This window comes from Mastigoproctus giganteus, chromosome 13 (assembly GCF_048544385.1).
Source record: "Mastigoproctus giganteus isolate SK-2022 chromosome 13, ASM4854438v1, whole genome shotgun sequence".
NCBI lineage: Eukaryota > Metazoa > Arthropoda > Arachnida > Uropygi > Thelyphonidae > Mastigoproctus > Mastigoproctus giganteus.
In genome coordinates, this window is record NC_143587.1 from 163711419 (window position 1) to 163727451 (window position 16033).

Below are 16033 nucleotides of genomic sequence, written 5' to 3' on the forward strand. Positions count from 1 at the left end.
TGGCAATTTGCATGGTGAGATTGGCAAAATGATGACTGTACAAGGAAAGACTTTGGTTGTGTTGGCTACAGAATTTGGCAACGTTAGACACCTTAGAGGGGACATGATTGTTATAAGACTCTGTGATGGGGGGAGGGGTTAGTAATGGTGAAATTTTGAATGTTATAAAGCATTTCAGAATGAGTTAAATTAAAGAGGAAAGGTTTAGACCAGATTGTAGAAAGTTGTTTTAGCCAGAGAGTTATTTTTTACTGGAACAAGTTGTCTCAGGTAATTGGGGCCGACAATTTGAAGAAATTCAGAGGGTCAAGTGGATCGTTACCTGCTTGAGGAGGAAAGAGCATCATTTGTCTGTTTTCTATACTTTTTATTTTTTTTATTTATTTATTTTTTTTTTTTTTTTTTTGCACCAATGCAGCAAAAACCTATGGCTTCCTTTGCACTACATGTCTAATACTAATGCTAATACTTAAAGAAGAAAACCTTACTGAATGCTCATACTGGGATGTTTTTCAGACTCGGCAAACAGTCAAACATGTCTTCATATTGACAAATATTTCATTATCCATAAAACTACTTTTAATTAGCTTTCTTAGAACCATTAAATCTGTCGTATATTCTGAGAAATAATGATAACCTTGATTACCTGTTCCAGATACTTAAAGTGCATCCATCTTTATGGCCATAAATAACCATATTTTGAACTAAAGGCATTAATCAAATCATGAACAGGCACAATTTGGGTTGTGAACCAACCCATGTGCTTGAAACAAAACAACAGGAGGGCAAGGCTGCCATACAATCTAGAGATTCCATACTGTTTATTAGGTTGTGAATTAAAAGGCCTTTTTTGCAAATAGCTGAGTATGTCTACATACTTTTTTTCATGTAATATAGATATAAAGGTTAAAGTGTTTAACATTAAAGGACTTGTTTCCAGGCAGCTGTCTGTATATCTCTGTATGAGTGAAAGATAGAAGCTCTATGCAGATTTCTTGAACTTGATGTTTTTTTTTTTTTTTTTCCTGCTAGTTATGAAGTACTATTTTTGAGATATTAATCAGCTGCACTTCAAATATCACAGAAGCAGATGCAGCTGATGAAGTTTGGCCTCTCCCATTATATGATAATACAGCTGTATAACCAGAATGTTTGGTAAACTTCCTTGCCAAAAGTAATCTAGCTGCCTAATTTTTAAAGTATTTTTTTAAGAAATGAAGGAAGATGTTCTTTGTATTTTATTGGAGCTTTATTGTTTTCATCTATATTTATGTAGGAGCCATTTGAACATGAATCTCTTCTTCTTGACCGCAAAGATCTAAAACTGACCAAACAAGAAAAGAAGCTTGCGAAACAAAGTTATGAAATGGCAAAGAGAGCAAACATGGTTGCTTCAAGTTTCAAAAATGCTCATACTATCTATTATCCAGTTACACCAGCTACTGGTACCGGAGGACTGGGAACATACCTTGGTTCTTCTGCTAGGTTTGTTAACTGCATTTATTTTTTTATTTATTTATTTTTTTTCATTAATATGAATTATAAATTATATTAATCATTAATCTGTGAAAACCATACACTTTAGATGCAAAATGTGCCTCCCCCTTCCCCATATCCTATCCATTAATAGGAGAGATTTGTGGCTGTCCCAGCCAACCTAACTCATTAACTGATCTGTAACTACAAGTCTCACCTGCAGAAGGGAGGATGGATGGAGAGGATTAGCAACAAAGTGCAGTCTCAAAAACCAATGGTTAGCAATCTAGTGGTTAAAAAAAAAAAATGGCAAATTAGAGATGTTATAAAAATGTGTTTAACTAATACAGCATTAAAAAGGTTTACAAAAGTGGAATAAATCCAGGTAAATTTTTACACTTAATTGAGATATAATCCAGTACTCATATAAGTGTCAGTTGGAATTACTGATAGTGTGTGTGTGTGTGTGTGTGTGTGTGTGTGTGTGTGTGTGTGTGTGTGTGTGTGTGTGTGTGTGTGTGTGTGTGTGTGTGTGTGTGTGTGTGGCTAAATTAATGTCTGTTGAAAAGTGCAAAGATGGATGCATAAATTACACAAACTGCCAAAATAGGAGAAGGATAGAAGAAATTGGAGATGTTGAAGGCGTGAGAAAGAGACAGAATGTGAATATCCTATATAGCAGGGGTGGCCAACAAGTCGATCATGATCTACCACTCGATCGCGGCTTTAATTTCGGTCAATCACGACGAATTTTAATTATATATAAAAAATAGATTAGTCAAAATCTAAATGTTATTATACACCCCACTGCATACACTAATTACAAATCCATTGAACCACATCACTACTCTTTTTAATGCCCAGCCACTAGGCTTGTCTAGTGAAGTGTCTTATTGCTAATTGTGTGTCCGTTTCTTTACAACTGGATGAATCTACAAACGTCAGTGACACTGCTCAATTGCTTGTTTTTGTTCGCTTGGTTTTTGATGATTCTGCCACTAGAGAAAAGCTGCTGGGTATGGTTTTGTTAAAAGAAAGAACTAGAGGTCTTGATATATTTAATGCATTCAAAAATTTTATTGAAAAAATTAAATTACCACTATTTAAGCTCGTATCAATAACAACAGATGCAGCTATAGCGATGACAGGGCATCTTAACGGATTCATCGCATTGTGCCAAAAGGATGATGAATTCCCAGATTTTTTGAGTTACCGCTGTATCATCCATCAACAAGTGAAGATTAACCAGCTTAAAGATTAAATACTAAAAGTGTTATGGACAAAGCTTTCAAAATCATGAATTCCATCAGAGGGCAATCTCTTCAAAGGAGTCTTTTCAAAATGCAGCTTGATGAAAATGAACCAGATGTTATATTGTACACAGATGTGAGGCGGCTGAGTCAGAGTAAGTTTCTACATAGATTTTGAAATTTGCTGAATGAAATTTTAAAAAGTTGTTGATCAAAAGGGAGATTGTTATCAGCAGCTACAAGATACAGAGTGGTTGTGTGATCTGAATTTGGAATTACAAAGAAAAAATAAAAATGTGGGTGACATGATTAGTAGTAGTACCGGTATTTCTGCATATAAATTTTTGGCAATGACTAAGAATCTCAAAGAAAAAAAAAAAAAAAATTCGATCATTTTGCAAATATGCAAGATCAATTGCAAATATATGTTTTTAAATTTAATAGTGAGAAATATGTTTCTGAAATTGAGAAAGTTGTGGATGATTTTGAAACCAGATTCAGTGATTTTAAAACAGTTGAAGACATTGTTCAAAATATTTCTTATCCACCTTCTCCTTCTTGATGATTCCCTTCTCTCTCTCTTTAATGTCGACTTAGATACGAAACAAATTGCAGAAAAAATCTCTGAGATTTTTCCCATGGAGAAAATATCACTTGAAAATGAAATTATTACATTGTGAAATGATATCTTCCTAACAGCCAGATCATCAGAAGAAGACTTTTGGGAATATGTTTGCCAAGAAAAGTACCCAAATGTAAAAAAAATCCAGTGAACTTTTAAATTCCTGTTTTGGTTCCACATATCTGTGTGAATCGGCCTTTTTGTATTTGAAACAAAGATGAAGAATCGCTGTACTCTTATGGACTTGCATACAGAAGATTCTTTACAGTTCGCCTTATCACAGTATATTCCCGATTTTGAAAGGACATGAAGACACAAACTTTGCATAAATTAAAAATTTAAATACGTATGAATTTAAAATAAGAATTCTGAATTTTATTTAATTTTAAAATTTATAAACAACATTTTTCAATATGTGTTGATTAACTTTTTTAACCATGTGCAATGAAATTTTTGGGATGGTAGATCGCGGCATGTTTTGAAAAAAAAAAAAAAAAAGTAGATCGCATCACAAATTAAGTTGGCCACCCCTGCTATATGGTATAATGAATTAAGCAAAATTATAAGCTGAAATGGATAGCCAATTAGGGAGAAAGAACTGTATAGCAAAAAATTATTAAATTAATATATGGAGTAATAGCAAGCATCAGATAAGGGTATGAAATTTTGGTTATAAATCCTAGAAAGGAGTAGAGAAATTATAAAATTAAAATCTGATGCTAGCTAAAAATAAATATTGATACATAATCAGGTATTTCATCAGGGGACTACACCTGATCATGTATCAAAAACTGTTTCTATACTTGTCCATACCTGTAGAAGAAAAGCAAATTTAAGAATAAAAATAAGTGAGAGCAAATGGGGGGGGGGTTAAAGCAGTAGAACTTCCACAAAAATATGCACAAAGTAGTACCAAAGCAGTATATGTTGTAGAACAAAATTAATTAAAAGGTAAAATGGTAATAAAATTAAAATAAGTGCTTACGGTGTACCTAGATGCAGTAATAGGTGGTTATAAGCAAATGACTCGATTTAGAATAAATTTAGGTAGAATGAAGTTAGTGTAAGCAAATGGTATAAGGCAAGGGAGTGGATCGAGGAAAAGGGAAGGGATGAAAATGTTTTTAAAATGGTAGATGAAAATGGTAGATAAAAAAGGCAAAAATAGTGAGAGATTATGGACAGTAGGAACATTTCGTTCACCCTCTTATTACACTATTAGCTTTAAAAATGAGAAAAAGGACAGTAGAAAGTATAAAGATATTAAAGAGTACTGGGGACTAGCTGGGATCGTAAAACCCATCCGGCACTTCCATAGCCAGGTGGGCAGGAGCAGCAGTGCCTAGTGCACGCTTGTAAAGCAGGAATCTTTTACCCATAGGCAATGTTCAAAATAGGGGTTATGTTCTCAACAGTGAAATTAATTAGTTTATGTTTAAACAATGATTGATTTATCCAAAGAAATGAAAACGTAACCTGTAAAATGAAGTAAATTATAATATGCCCAATTCACAAAGGGTGACACAAATAATTATAGACCTGTTAGTTTAACTTCTGTTCCAGGGAAAATAACGGAGTCACTGGTTAAAGAGGTGATACAGGATCACCTAGACAAGACAGCAACAGTAGTTCATCATCCAAGTTTCTTGCAATGACCGACTAACTGGTTAAATTAAATAAATGATATATACATAAGATAAAAGCATTAAAATACATAGAAGATTTCAAGACGAAGTGCCTCTTCATCAGCTAGTCGGTGAATGGCGTACTTCAGTGTATATTGATGGTCACAATGACAAAAATCAGCTAAGCATGATCATTTATCATTAGTGAGTCTGGTGTCGGTAGAACAGAATTATGTATATGTGATGGTCGCCAGTGCTTGTTGCACTGCAATACAGTACATTCTATATTTGAGTGTAAGTGCACTCCCCTCATGCGATTCATAGTATTATTGGTAGCTATTGTGCAGTGCTTCAAGATTTTGAAGCACTGCACAATAACTCAACCCAGTAATGCTTGGCAACTGCAGAACATTCAAAATTAGCGGTTCGTAGAGCCACCTCATGCCCAGAATCCTGGTCTTTCAATCTTCTATCAGACTCACCTACATCACACCCCCCACACAAGCCGGACACGTAATGCGGTATATGGAAATATGGAACCACTCCCTAGGAAAGGAGGAACAGGTGTTTTCACCTTAGAAATAATACTGTAATTTCCTCCCTGGAAGTTGCACACATCGTGTATGATGGAGATGCAAAATCCTAACAAGACGTACCGATACGTCCGAATAATAGGGTGATGTAGGCGGTACAGATAAATTTAGTGACACGAGGAGGGTTAGATTGCATAACAAATTCGTGAGCCTGATGCTCATAGCTATCTAGAACATGAGGTGGATAACTGCAATTTGAAAGCTCTGCCCTAATTTTGGCAATCTCCAATTGCCTGTCACCAGTCGAACTAGAGTGTGTCCAAGCACGGGAGAATAAAGTGCGAGCAGTGCCACGCAAATGACCGGGGCCGTGCATAGACCCATAATTGGTAAACTGGCTTGCTAAAAATGGAAGTTACTAAATGCGAATACACGCATTGGACTAACACATCCAAAAAAAGGAAGAATATTATCAACCTCTAGTTCAATCGTAAACTGAATGACGGGCAACAGGGAATTGAAATATTACAGCAGTTGAGATTCCGATTCCTGGGGGATCGGAATTCACGTGATTACCACCGACGGTCATGGCTTGAAGCACATAGCATTAGCATTAGTAGAGGCATTTGATGCAAGAAAGCAAGCTTATGCAGCATCAGCCAAAAAAAAAAAAAAAAAAAAAACCCACTTCCACTTCACCCCTCTGTTCGTTCAAAATACCTGTCCAGTCCACTTCACCCCTCTGTTCATTCAAAATACCTGTCCAGCTGAGCCTTAAACTTATTTAGGCTATCAACCTCCACTAATAGGGATAGAAGTCTTCCACCAACCAACCACCCGCTGGCTAAAGGCAAATTTCCACACGTCTATCCTACATCTGTCTTTCCTCAATTTGAATTTATGCCCTCTCAGGTGATTATTCTGAGCTAGAGGAAGAATCCCATCAGCATTGAGCATGCTCAAACCATTCAAGGCTTTATACACCTCTGTCAGATCACCTCGCTGGTGCCTAGTCTCCAGACACTGTAATTTGCAAAACTTAAGCCTTTCTTCGTAAGAGCACCCCTTTGTTCCATTCACTAATCTTGTTGCCCTTCTCTGTACTCGTTCCAGCAGTTCTACATCCTTCTTGAAATGAGGCCTCCAGACCTGTATACAGTACTCTAGGTGTGGCCTGACCATTGCCTTATACAAGGGAATAATCACCTCCTTATCCCTGCTGGAAAAATTCCTGTATATCATTGACAATACTCCATGAGCTACTCTTGCAGCCTGTCTGCACTGCTCAGAGAACTTCATATCTGCCTGCACAACCACCCCCAAGTCCCTTTCATTCTCTACCACTGTCAGTGTAGTACCACAGAGTTGATACGTTGCTCTGGGGTTGCTGTTTCCCATGTGTAGTACTTTACATTTGTCGATGTTAAACTTCATTTGCCACCTCTCAGCCCATCTGCTCAACCTTTCCAGATCCTGTTGCAGCAGCAGCATAGTGTCAGTAGTGTCCTTGACAACCCTGCCAACCTTTGTATCGTCTGCAAACTTGGATTAAGAACATTAAGCTTGATATACCATCATCGGACTAAGAACATTAAGCTTGATATACCATCATCGATATCATTTATAAATACAGAAAACAATAATGGACCCAACACTGAGCCCTGAGGGACTCCACTGAATATTTTCTGGACACTGGACAATCAATGGACACTGCTCATCGTGGACTAATGTCCACGATGAGCAGTGTCCATTGATTACCACTCTCTGTCTTCTCTCCCTCAACCACCCCCTTATCCATAGCAGCAATTTGCCTCCAATGTCACACTGCTCCAATTTGTGTAGCAGTCTTCCATGTGCAACAGTATCAAAAGCCTTTCTAAGATCCAAGTATATAATATCAAAGCTATTCCCTGCATCCAGTTCTTTTGTGACTGCATCATAGTATACAATCAAATTGGTCAGGCAAGACTTCCCCTTAACAAAACCATGCTGTGTCCGAGCTATAACTGAAGTCTTGTCTAAATGATCCTGCAGTGCTTCTTTAACCAGTGCCTCCATTAATTTTCCTGGAACAGAAGTTAAGCTCACAGGTCTATAATTACTTGTGTCAGCCTTTGATCCTCCTTTTTGAATTGGGGTCACATTTGCACATTTCCAGTCTATGGGTACCTCCCCTGAGTCCAAGGAAGCTCTCATAATTATGGCTAAGGGTTTGCTTACTTCCTTTGCTGCCTCCTTTAATATAACTGGATAGATCCCATCCACCCCGGGTGCCTTTCTTGTGTTTATCTTCAACAGTTTCTCCTCAACTTTACTCCCAGTTATTTCAAGATTCTGTAGCTTACTGCTAGAGTTGAATACACCTCTGGCATTCCCCTCGCTGAATAACTCCTCATGTGTGAATGTCGATGCAAAATATTCATTTAGTTTGTTAGCTACCTGAGCAGGATCATCAACAGTTGACCCATCAATATCAAGTGGACCAATCTGATTCATCCCCTTCCTTCTAGAGTTTACATAAGTAAAGAACTCTTTGCTGTTTTTCTTTGCATCCCTTGCCAAGGATTTCTCGTAATCTGCCTTCGCCTGCCTAACCTCCTCTGTAACTTGGTTGCATATCAACTTGTATCTATCATAGGCTTCTGTGTCATGTGTTAATTTGTAAGTATCCCATGCATTTTTCTTCTCTGCCATATGCCTCATTAGTTCATCTAATAGCTACCAATAATAGTACTATAAATCACACGAGGGGAGTGCACTTATACCCTGTTATAGAATGTACTGTGTTGCATTGCGATGAGTGATGGTGGTCATCACATGTACATAATTCTATTCTACCGACACCAGTCTTGTTACACATGATTATGCCCAGCTGATTTTTCTATTGGAGCCATCAATATATACTCAAGTACACTATTCACCGACTACCTGATGAAGAAGCACTTTTTCTCAAAAACTTCTATGTATTTTAACGCTTTTATCTTACTTTATCTCTGTTTTGTCTTATGTATATATCATTCATTTATTTTAATAAATTTATTTTAACCAGTTAGTCGGTCGTCGCAAGAAACGTGAATGATATGCAACCCAAAGCGCAAGGCCTGTTTAATGTATGGCCCGTGCATGTAGGGTGTTACTATCAGTTTGCAGAAATTGTTTATGTCTGAAGCCCATAACAGACAACGTTTATGCTTTACACATCGGTGTAAAGCCCATCGTATTATTCCCGGGGGTTTTAGATTCAAGGAACCATTCTCCTGTGACTGTATGAGGCATGCCTGCCTTGGCTTTTGTTTGAAAATGTTGGGAATCTGGATTGGTAGTGTTCATCAAAAATTGAAAACGATCATCATGAACAAATCCAGGCTCCTGCAAGAATTAAGAGGTTTGGTCCCTCCTATATTTTCTACAGTGTTTCATGTTTTGTGTTCCCAAGCCATGTGTGTGACTGAAGCATATCGTGTACATCAGCAGAATAAATTGAACGCTTTATTACGAGAAGCATATACTGCTAAGAACACACACATACGAGAGATAACTTGCAGTTTGTTTTGAACTTGAGTAGCAAACAATTATCTAAGGAGCAACATGATCTCTTGACCCTCAGCATGAAGTTTGTGATCCTTCCTTGTAAACCTCCCATCACACATTTTGCTATGGATGTGGAAGAAACTCTCGACAAGCTGCCTGAAGAGACTGCTAACTTAATTCGCTTTAAAACAGCTTCTATTTTGCAACACATCCAGCCTGTCACTAATAACCTCAGACGATGTCAACAGGAAGCTCTTTCTTCTTTGTGCAAAGTCAGCACTATTGTAATCTTGCCTGCAGATAAGGGGTGGTGCGCTGTTGTCTTGGACAAGGCGGAGTATATTCGTAAAGCCCTCAATCTATTACAGGATCGGGAGGTTTATGAAACTGTGCATGACTCCTCTGTGAAAGGTTGGGGAAGTTGGAATCTAAAGTTAATAAACTTGTGCATTCTTGGTTTTTAGCTAAGAAGATTACCAAGAACGTCTTCTGGAAGCTTCATGCGACAGGATGTCAACTCCCGCAGTTTAACAGACTTCCAAAGATCCATAAATCTGATATTCCTTAACAGCCCATTGTTTCTTGTTGTCATACACCTACGTATGAACTTTCTAAACTTGTTGACAAGTTATTAGCACCCCTTGTTGTTGGGAAAACTGTTTACACTGTTTCCAGTAGTATGCATTTTCTGCGTATTATTAAAGATTTTACTATTTCTGAGAGCGAGGTTATAGTCTTCTTTGATGTGGTTTCTCTGTTCACTTCTGTTCCTGTACAACAGGCTAGTGCCTGTGCGAGACGTCTTTTGAGCAAGGATACCAAATTGGGAAACAACCTTGCTCTCAATCTGTGTTTAACGGGGGGGGGGGGGCGTGATCATGTTCAATGACTCTCTGTTTCACCAAATACAAGACACAGCTATGGGTGCCCCTGTTAGCCCTATCATGGCCAATATTGCCGTGGAGGAACTTGAGAGTCAGATTTTCTTGAACTTACCTATTCCTATCACTCTCTGATGTCGTTATGTTGACAATATCTTCGCAATTGTCCCCTGGGTATCGGAATCTTGACTGCTGCAGTATCTCAATTCCCTGTCACCCGTCGTTCAGTTTACGATTGAACTAGCGGTTGATAATACTCTTCCTTTTTTTGGATATGTTAGTCCAATGTGTGGATTTCTGTTTAGTAACTTCTGTTTTTAGGTAGCCAATGTGCACAGGCCGATTTACCGATTATGGGTCTGCTCAAGGCCCTGGTCATTTGCGTTGCCCTACTCACACTTTATTCTCCCATGCTTGGATGTACTCTAGTTCGACTAGTGACAGGGAATTGGAGATTTCCAAAATTAGGGCAGAGCTTTCAAATTGTGGTTATCCACCTCATGCTCTAGATAGCTGAGAGCTTCAAGCTCACGAATTGGTTACTCAATCTAACCCTCCCTGCATCAATAAATTTATCTCTACCATCTACATCCCCTATTATCTGGGCGTATCGGAACATCTTGTTAGGATTTTGCATCTCCATCATATACAATGTGTGCAACTTCCAGAGAGGAAATTAGTCTATTATTTCAAAGATGAAAACACCTGTTCCTCCTTTCCTAGAGTGGTTCCATATACTGCATTATGTGTACGGATTGTGGGATGTGTTATGTAGGTGAGTCTGGCAGAAGATTGAAAGACCGGGTTTCTGAGCATGGGTGGATCTGCAAACCTCTAATCTTCTGATCTCTTGCCAAAGCTATTGGCCGCGACTTTTGCCCATCTCTGCTCCCACCTCTGTCCAAACCAGATGTTCTGTTGTCACTTCAGCCAAGGATAAAGCCGACCTGTTAGCATCCCATTTTTCTTCCAACTCGAGTATTAATGATCTTGGTAAAACACCTCTCACCATTCCCAACACACTCCATTCAATGCCTCTTGTGGTCTTCCGTCAAAAGGATGTCAGAAGGATTTTGACGAAAGCTCCAAGTCCCAATGGTATTTCTCCACTTGTTCTCAAAACCTGTGCTCCTGAACTTACTCTTGTTCTTTGCCGATTTTTTCACTTTCTTAGTCCAAATGTGTTTTTCCTTCTGGTCGGAAATTTACTCATATCCAACGTTCCTAAAAATGGTGACAAATCCCTCCCATCCAATTATCGTCCCATTGCAATTACTTCTACTCTTTCTAAAGTAATGTAGAAATCAATTAACCGCCAACACTTAAACTACCTAGAAACCTTCTGTCTGATCAACGATTGCTAGTATGGATTCCATCAGTGTCGATCCACTGGTGATATTCTGATTACCCATTTATGGACTAATTCAATGGAAAAGTTTGGTGAAACACAAGCAGTTCCTCTTGACATCTCAAAGGCTTTCGATCATGTTTGACATAAAAGTCTTCTAAACAAGATTCCATCTTATGGTTTGCCAACTGTTTTTTGTAATTGGTTATCCAGTTTTCTCTTTGATCGCTCACTGATGGTGATGGTAGATGTTTCTCTGTCTTCTATCTTCTCCACTAATGCCGGTGTCCCCCAAGGCTCGGTTCTTTCCCCACTCTTTTCCTCTTGTATATTAATGACCTTCTTCCAAAACCTCTCTCGGGCTTCTTGATTCCATTCAGAAGAGGGCAGTTAGGTTAATTAATGATTCATCTCTAACAGAGTCTCTCCACTCGCTGTCTCATAGACGTACTTTTTCTGCTACATACCTCTTCTACAGATATTTCCATGGGCACTGTTCTGAATTGGCTTCTGTAATTCCGGCTCTCTCTCTTTCAAAACAGTCTGAACACGTGCCGCCACCAACCAACATCCATTTACTGTCCAACTTCAAACTCACAGAACCAACTTTTCATCTTCCTCATTTATTCATTCGACTGCTGGTTTCTGAAATAACCTTCCTTCATACGTATTTCCTGAAAATTACAATCTACAGAAGTTCAAGTTCAATGTCAAGAAATATCTTCTTTCGTCTTCTCAACCTCCAACCCAAGCATGGTACTGAGTACTATAGATTCTAATACCTTTCGTGTTTGGGGTTTTCATAAAAAAAAAAAAAAAAAAAATGAACACTCCGCAGTCGCCGAGCATTATTGGGTTGAGCAGCAGTCGTAATCCCCGACGGGATATTGAAATCGTTGACTATTTATGTGAAGCACTACACATAGCTACCAATAATAGTATTATGAATCGCACAAGGAGAGTGCACTTACACCCTATTATAGAATGTACTGTATTGCAGTGCGATGAACGCTGAAGGTGATAAAGGTAAAGGCAGCCATTATCAACCCACTGCAGGATGGAAGCCTCCTCAACAATTCATGTTGAGGGAAATGGACCAATATCTGCCATGCTGGTCCAGTGCGGGTTGACAGATCGACCGTATTTAGCACTTAGGGGCTTGAACCCCGGTCTACTCAAAGAGCATGTGCTACTGCACTCTGCTCCTGACCACTTGGCTACGGAGGCAGAAGGTGATAACGTGTACATAATTCTGTTGTACCGACACCAGACTCTTGATACATGATCATGCCCAGCTGTATTTTGCTATTGTAACCATCAATATATATATAAACAACGACCTCTGGAAACTGGGCAAAAGCCAGCTGTAATCAGCCTCTCTGCTGTAGTCAACTTTCTCTTCCTATGATTAAAGCCAGCCCCTTTCAAAATCAGTCATGTAGTAGGTAATGTGATAGGCAAAAGAACCACAACAAAAACAACTCCAAAAACTGCTGTTAACCAGATGCCAGTGTGTGTGCCCTGCAAAATTAAATTTAAGAAAGAAGAAGGTAAATGTGGCCACATGGAATGTAAAAAGTTGAAAAGAAGGCAAGATGGATATGGTCATCAATGAAATAGATAGGTATAAAATTGACATTTTAGGAGCAACCGAAGTCATGTGGACAGGACAAGGTCATTTCAAAACTGGAAATGGGTTTTTGGTTGTTTTTTCTGGAAGTGACCAAATAAAAGAACATAGTTTCGCTGTCCTTTTGAATAAGGAATGTTCAAGATCTCTTCTTGGATACAATCCTATTAATAAAATACTGATGATAGTTAGACTTCAGAGCCAGCCAGTAAATATCACAGTTTTATTTGCATATGCACCGACATCAACATCCACAGACAAAGATATAGACATTTATTATGAAAATCTCCAGTCAGCTCTTGATCTGGTCCGAAAAAAGGATGTTTTGATATTCATGGGTGATTTTAATGCAAAAGTAGGCAAAACAGTTTCTTCTAGTCCGGAATGTGGTAGGCTTTATCTTGGCACTAGAAATGAGTGGAGTGAAAGTTTAATTGGATTTTGTCAATTGAACAGTCTTGTCATATGTAACACCTGCTTTCAGCAGGACCCGAGAAGGCTCTACACATGGAAATCTGCTGAGCATAAAACAAGAAATCAGATCGATTATATCCTTATGCAGCAAAGGTGGTGCTCCAGTGTAATCACAGCAAAAACACTTCCTGGAGCAGATTGTGGCAGTGATCATCAGCTACTCCACATTGTTCTCAAGCTGAAGCCGAAAAAGGTCATGAATAAAGGTTTTCCCTAGACGATTGGATGTAGAAAATATTCCAAATTATTATATGCTTGAAACAGGCAATCGTTTTCAAGCTCTATTAGAAATATATGATGATATGCTGCCTTAGGAAATGTGGGAAAATACAAAAAGCATTATTAAGGACTCGGCCAATAGACACATTAGAGAAAGGTCAAAGATCAGGAAGCCTTGGATTACAGAAGCCGCTTTTAACCTTATTGAACAGAGAAGAACCGCAAAAGCCCAGGGTATACAAGGAAACAAAGAATATCAGAAACTAAGCAAAGTCATCAAGCGCTGTTTAAGCCAGGACAAACAAGATTATATCACTCTGCAAGTGTAAAGAAATTGAATACCACAACAAAGGAAACAACACTAAAAAGATGTAATTAAGTCCTTAAGACAAAAGTTCCAACCAAAATTTAAAGTAATCAAGGACTCCAAAGGGGAAATTTTAACAGAGAAGAACACAATCAAAGGAAGGTGGAAAGAATACTGTCAGCAGCTCTTCCGAGCACCTGCTGGCACTAATGATCTGCCATCCCTTTTCAAGAGTGTGATCATGAACCAGTCTCACTGAAGGAAGAAGTCGAAAAAGCCATCAGAGAACTAACATGTGGCAAGTCACCTGAAATTGATGAAATCCCAGCGATTGTAAAAATTTGGGAAACGGGGGGGGGGGGTGCCCATCAGATTGGAAGAAATCATTTTCTTCCCCTTACCAAAAAAAATCTGAAAATTTGCTCAAATTACAGGACTATTAGCATAATTTCTCACACTAGCAAGATTCTTCTTAAAATCATATTGAACAGAATCTCAAGAAAACTTGAAGAAGAAATACCAGAAGAGCAAGCAGGTTTCAGAAGTGATAGAGGAACCAGAAATCAGATCTTAAGCCTACGACTGATCATTGAAAAATGCAAAGAATTCAATGTTCCAGTCGTTTTGTGTTTTATAGATTATGCCAAAGCATTTGATTGTGTTCAACATGAGAAACTATGGGAAACGATAACTATTATGGGTTTCCCAATCCACATAATTCAGCTGATTAAGCTACTATACCAGGAACAGGAAGGAACTGTGAGAACCAATATGGGAAACACGGACTTTTTTTCACAATAGGTAACGGTGTCGGGCAGGGCTGTATTTTGTCACCTCACCTTTTTAATCTTTATGCCGAAGATATCATGCGCGAAGCTTTGGAAGATTTAGAGACTGGCATCAAAATTGGAGGACTGAAGATAAAAAACCTTTGTTATGCAGATGATACTGTGCTAATTTGTAATTCTAAGGATCATCTTAAAGAAACTCTGAGGAGAGTATGTGAAGCAAGTGAGAAAAAAGGATTGTTTCTGAATGTGTGCAAAACTAAAATTATGGTGATTGGTGATAATCTCGATTCCAGTAAAGTGAAGGTTAATGGGCAAGATATTGAAGAAGTTGAATTTGATTACTTAGGGTCAAGAATAAATAAAAATAGTGACTGCTCAAACGATGTAAAGAGACGACAGGCAATTGCTAAAACGTTGGTCGCTGATCTGATAAAATTATAGAGAGAGAGAGAGAGAGAGAGAGAGATCATGATCTGCCCCTAAAGACGAAGCGGAGAATCATTGATTCGTTAATTTTTTCAGTTGCCACTTGTGGATGCGAAGGATGGAATCTCAAAAAAGAGTTGACAGGAAGAAAATTGAGACATTTGGAATGTGGTTTAACAGGAAAATACTGTGTATTTCTTACTTGGATTGAAGAACTAATGAGTGGATATTGAATAAAATTGGCAGGCCTAAAATTCTTCTTCTTCATAGCATCAACAAAAGAAAACTCAAGTTTTTTGGTCATATAGTAAGAAGGGAAAACTTTCAGTTGAAGAATATAATGGAAGGAAAAATCGAGGGAAGAGGTGCAGAGGAAGAACTGCAGCTAGGTGGAAGGATAGGATCAGTGAACTTCTGGGCATGACACTTTGTGATGCCACTCGTAGAGCACATGATCGATGCAGTTGGAGGAATTTGTTTGTGGCTATAACAGCTCCTCAGGGAGCTATGCGACTGGAAGAAGAAGAATCATCAATATATACTGAAGTACACCATTCACCAACTAGCTGATGAAGAGGCACTTTGTCTCAAAAGTTTCTATGTATTTTAAGACATTATTTTTTAGCACTTTTATTTTATGCATATACTTTGTGTCATTCATTTATTTTAATAAATTTATTTTAACCAGTTAGTCGGTCATCGCAAGAAACTTGGAAGATATGCAACCCGATGCACGAGGCCTGTTTTCTAAAGCAATGGTTCAGACACAGCATGGGTTTGTTAAGGGGAAGTCTTGTCTGACCAATTTGATTGGATACTACGATGTGGTCACAAAGGAACTGGATGCTAAAAATAATTTTGATATCATATACTTGGATTTCCCGAAAACGTTTGATACTGTTGCACATGGAAGACTGCTG

General features: G+C 38.3%; 1 protein-coding gene across 2 annotated transcripts in view; it reads left to right on the forward strand.

Moving 5' to 3' along the window:
• The window catches only part of LOC150076569 (helicase ARIP4), a 566013-nt gene that overhangs the window by 477665 nt on the left and 72315 nt on the right, over positions 1-16033 (forward strand). For both annotated transcript variants that reach the window (XM_090388127.1, XM_090388128.1), the window contains one exon: positions 1277-1485. In XM_090388127.1, the coding sequence (XP_090244253.1) occupies positions 1277-1485 (209 nt within the window). The remainder of the gene's footprint in view (positions 1-1276; positions 1486-16033) is intronic.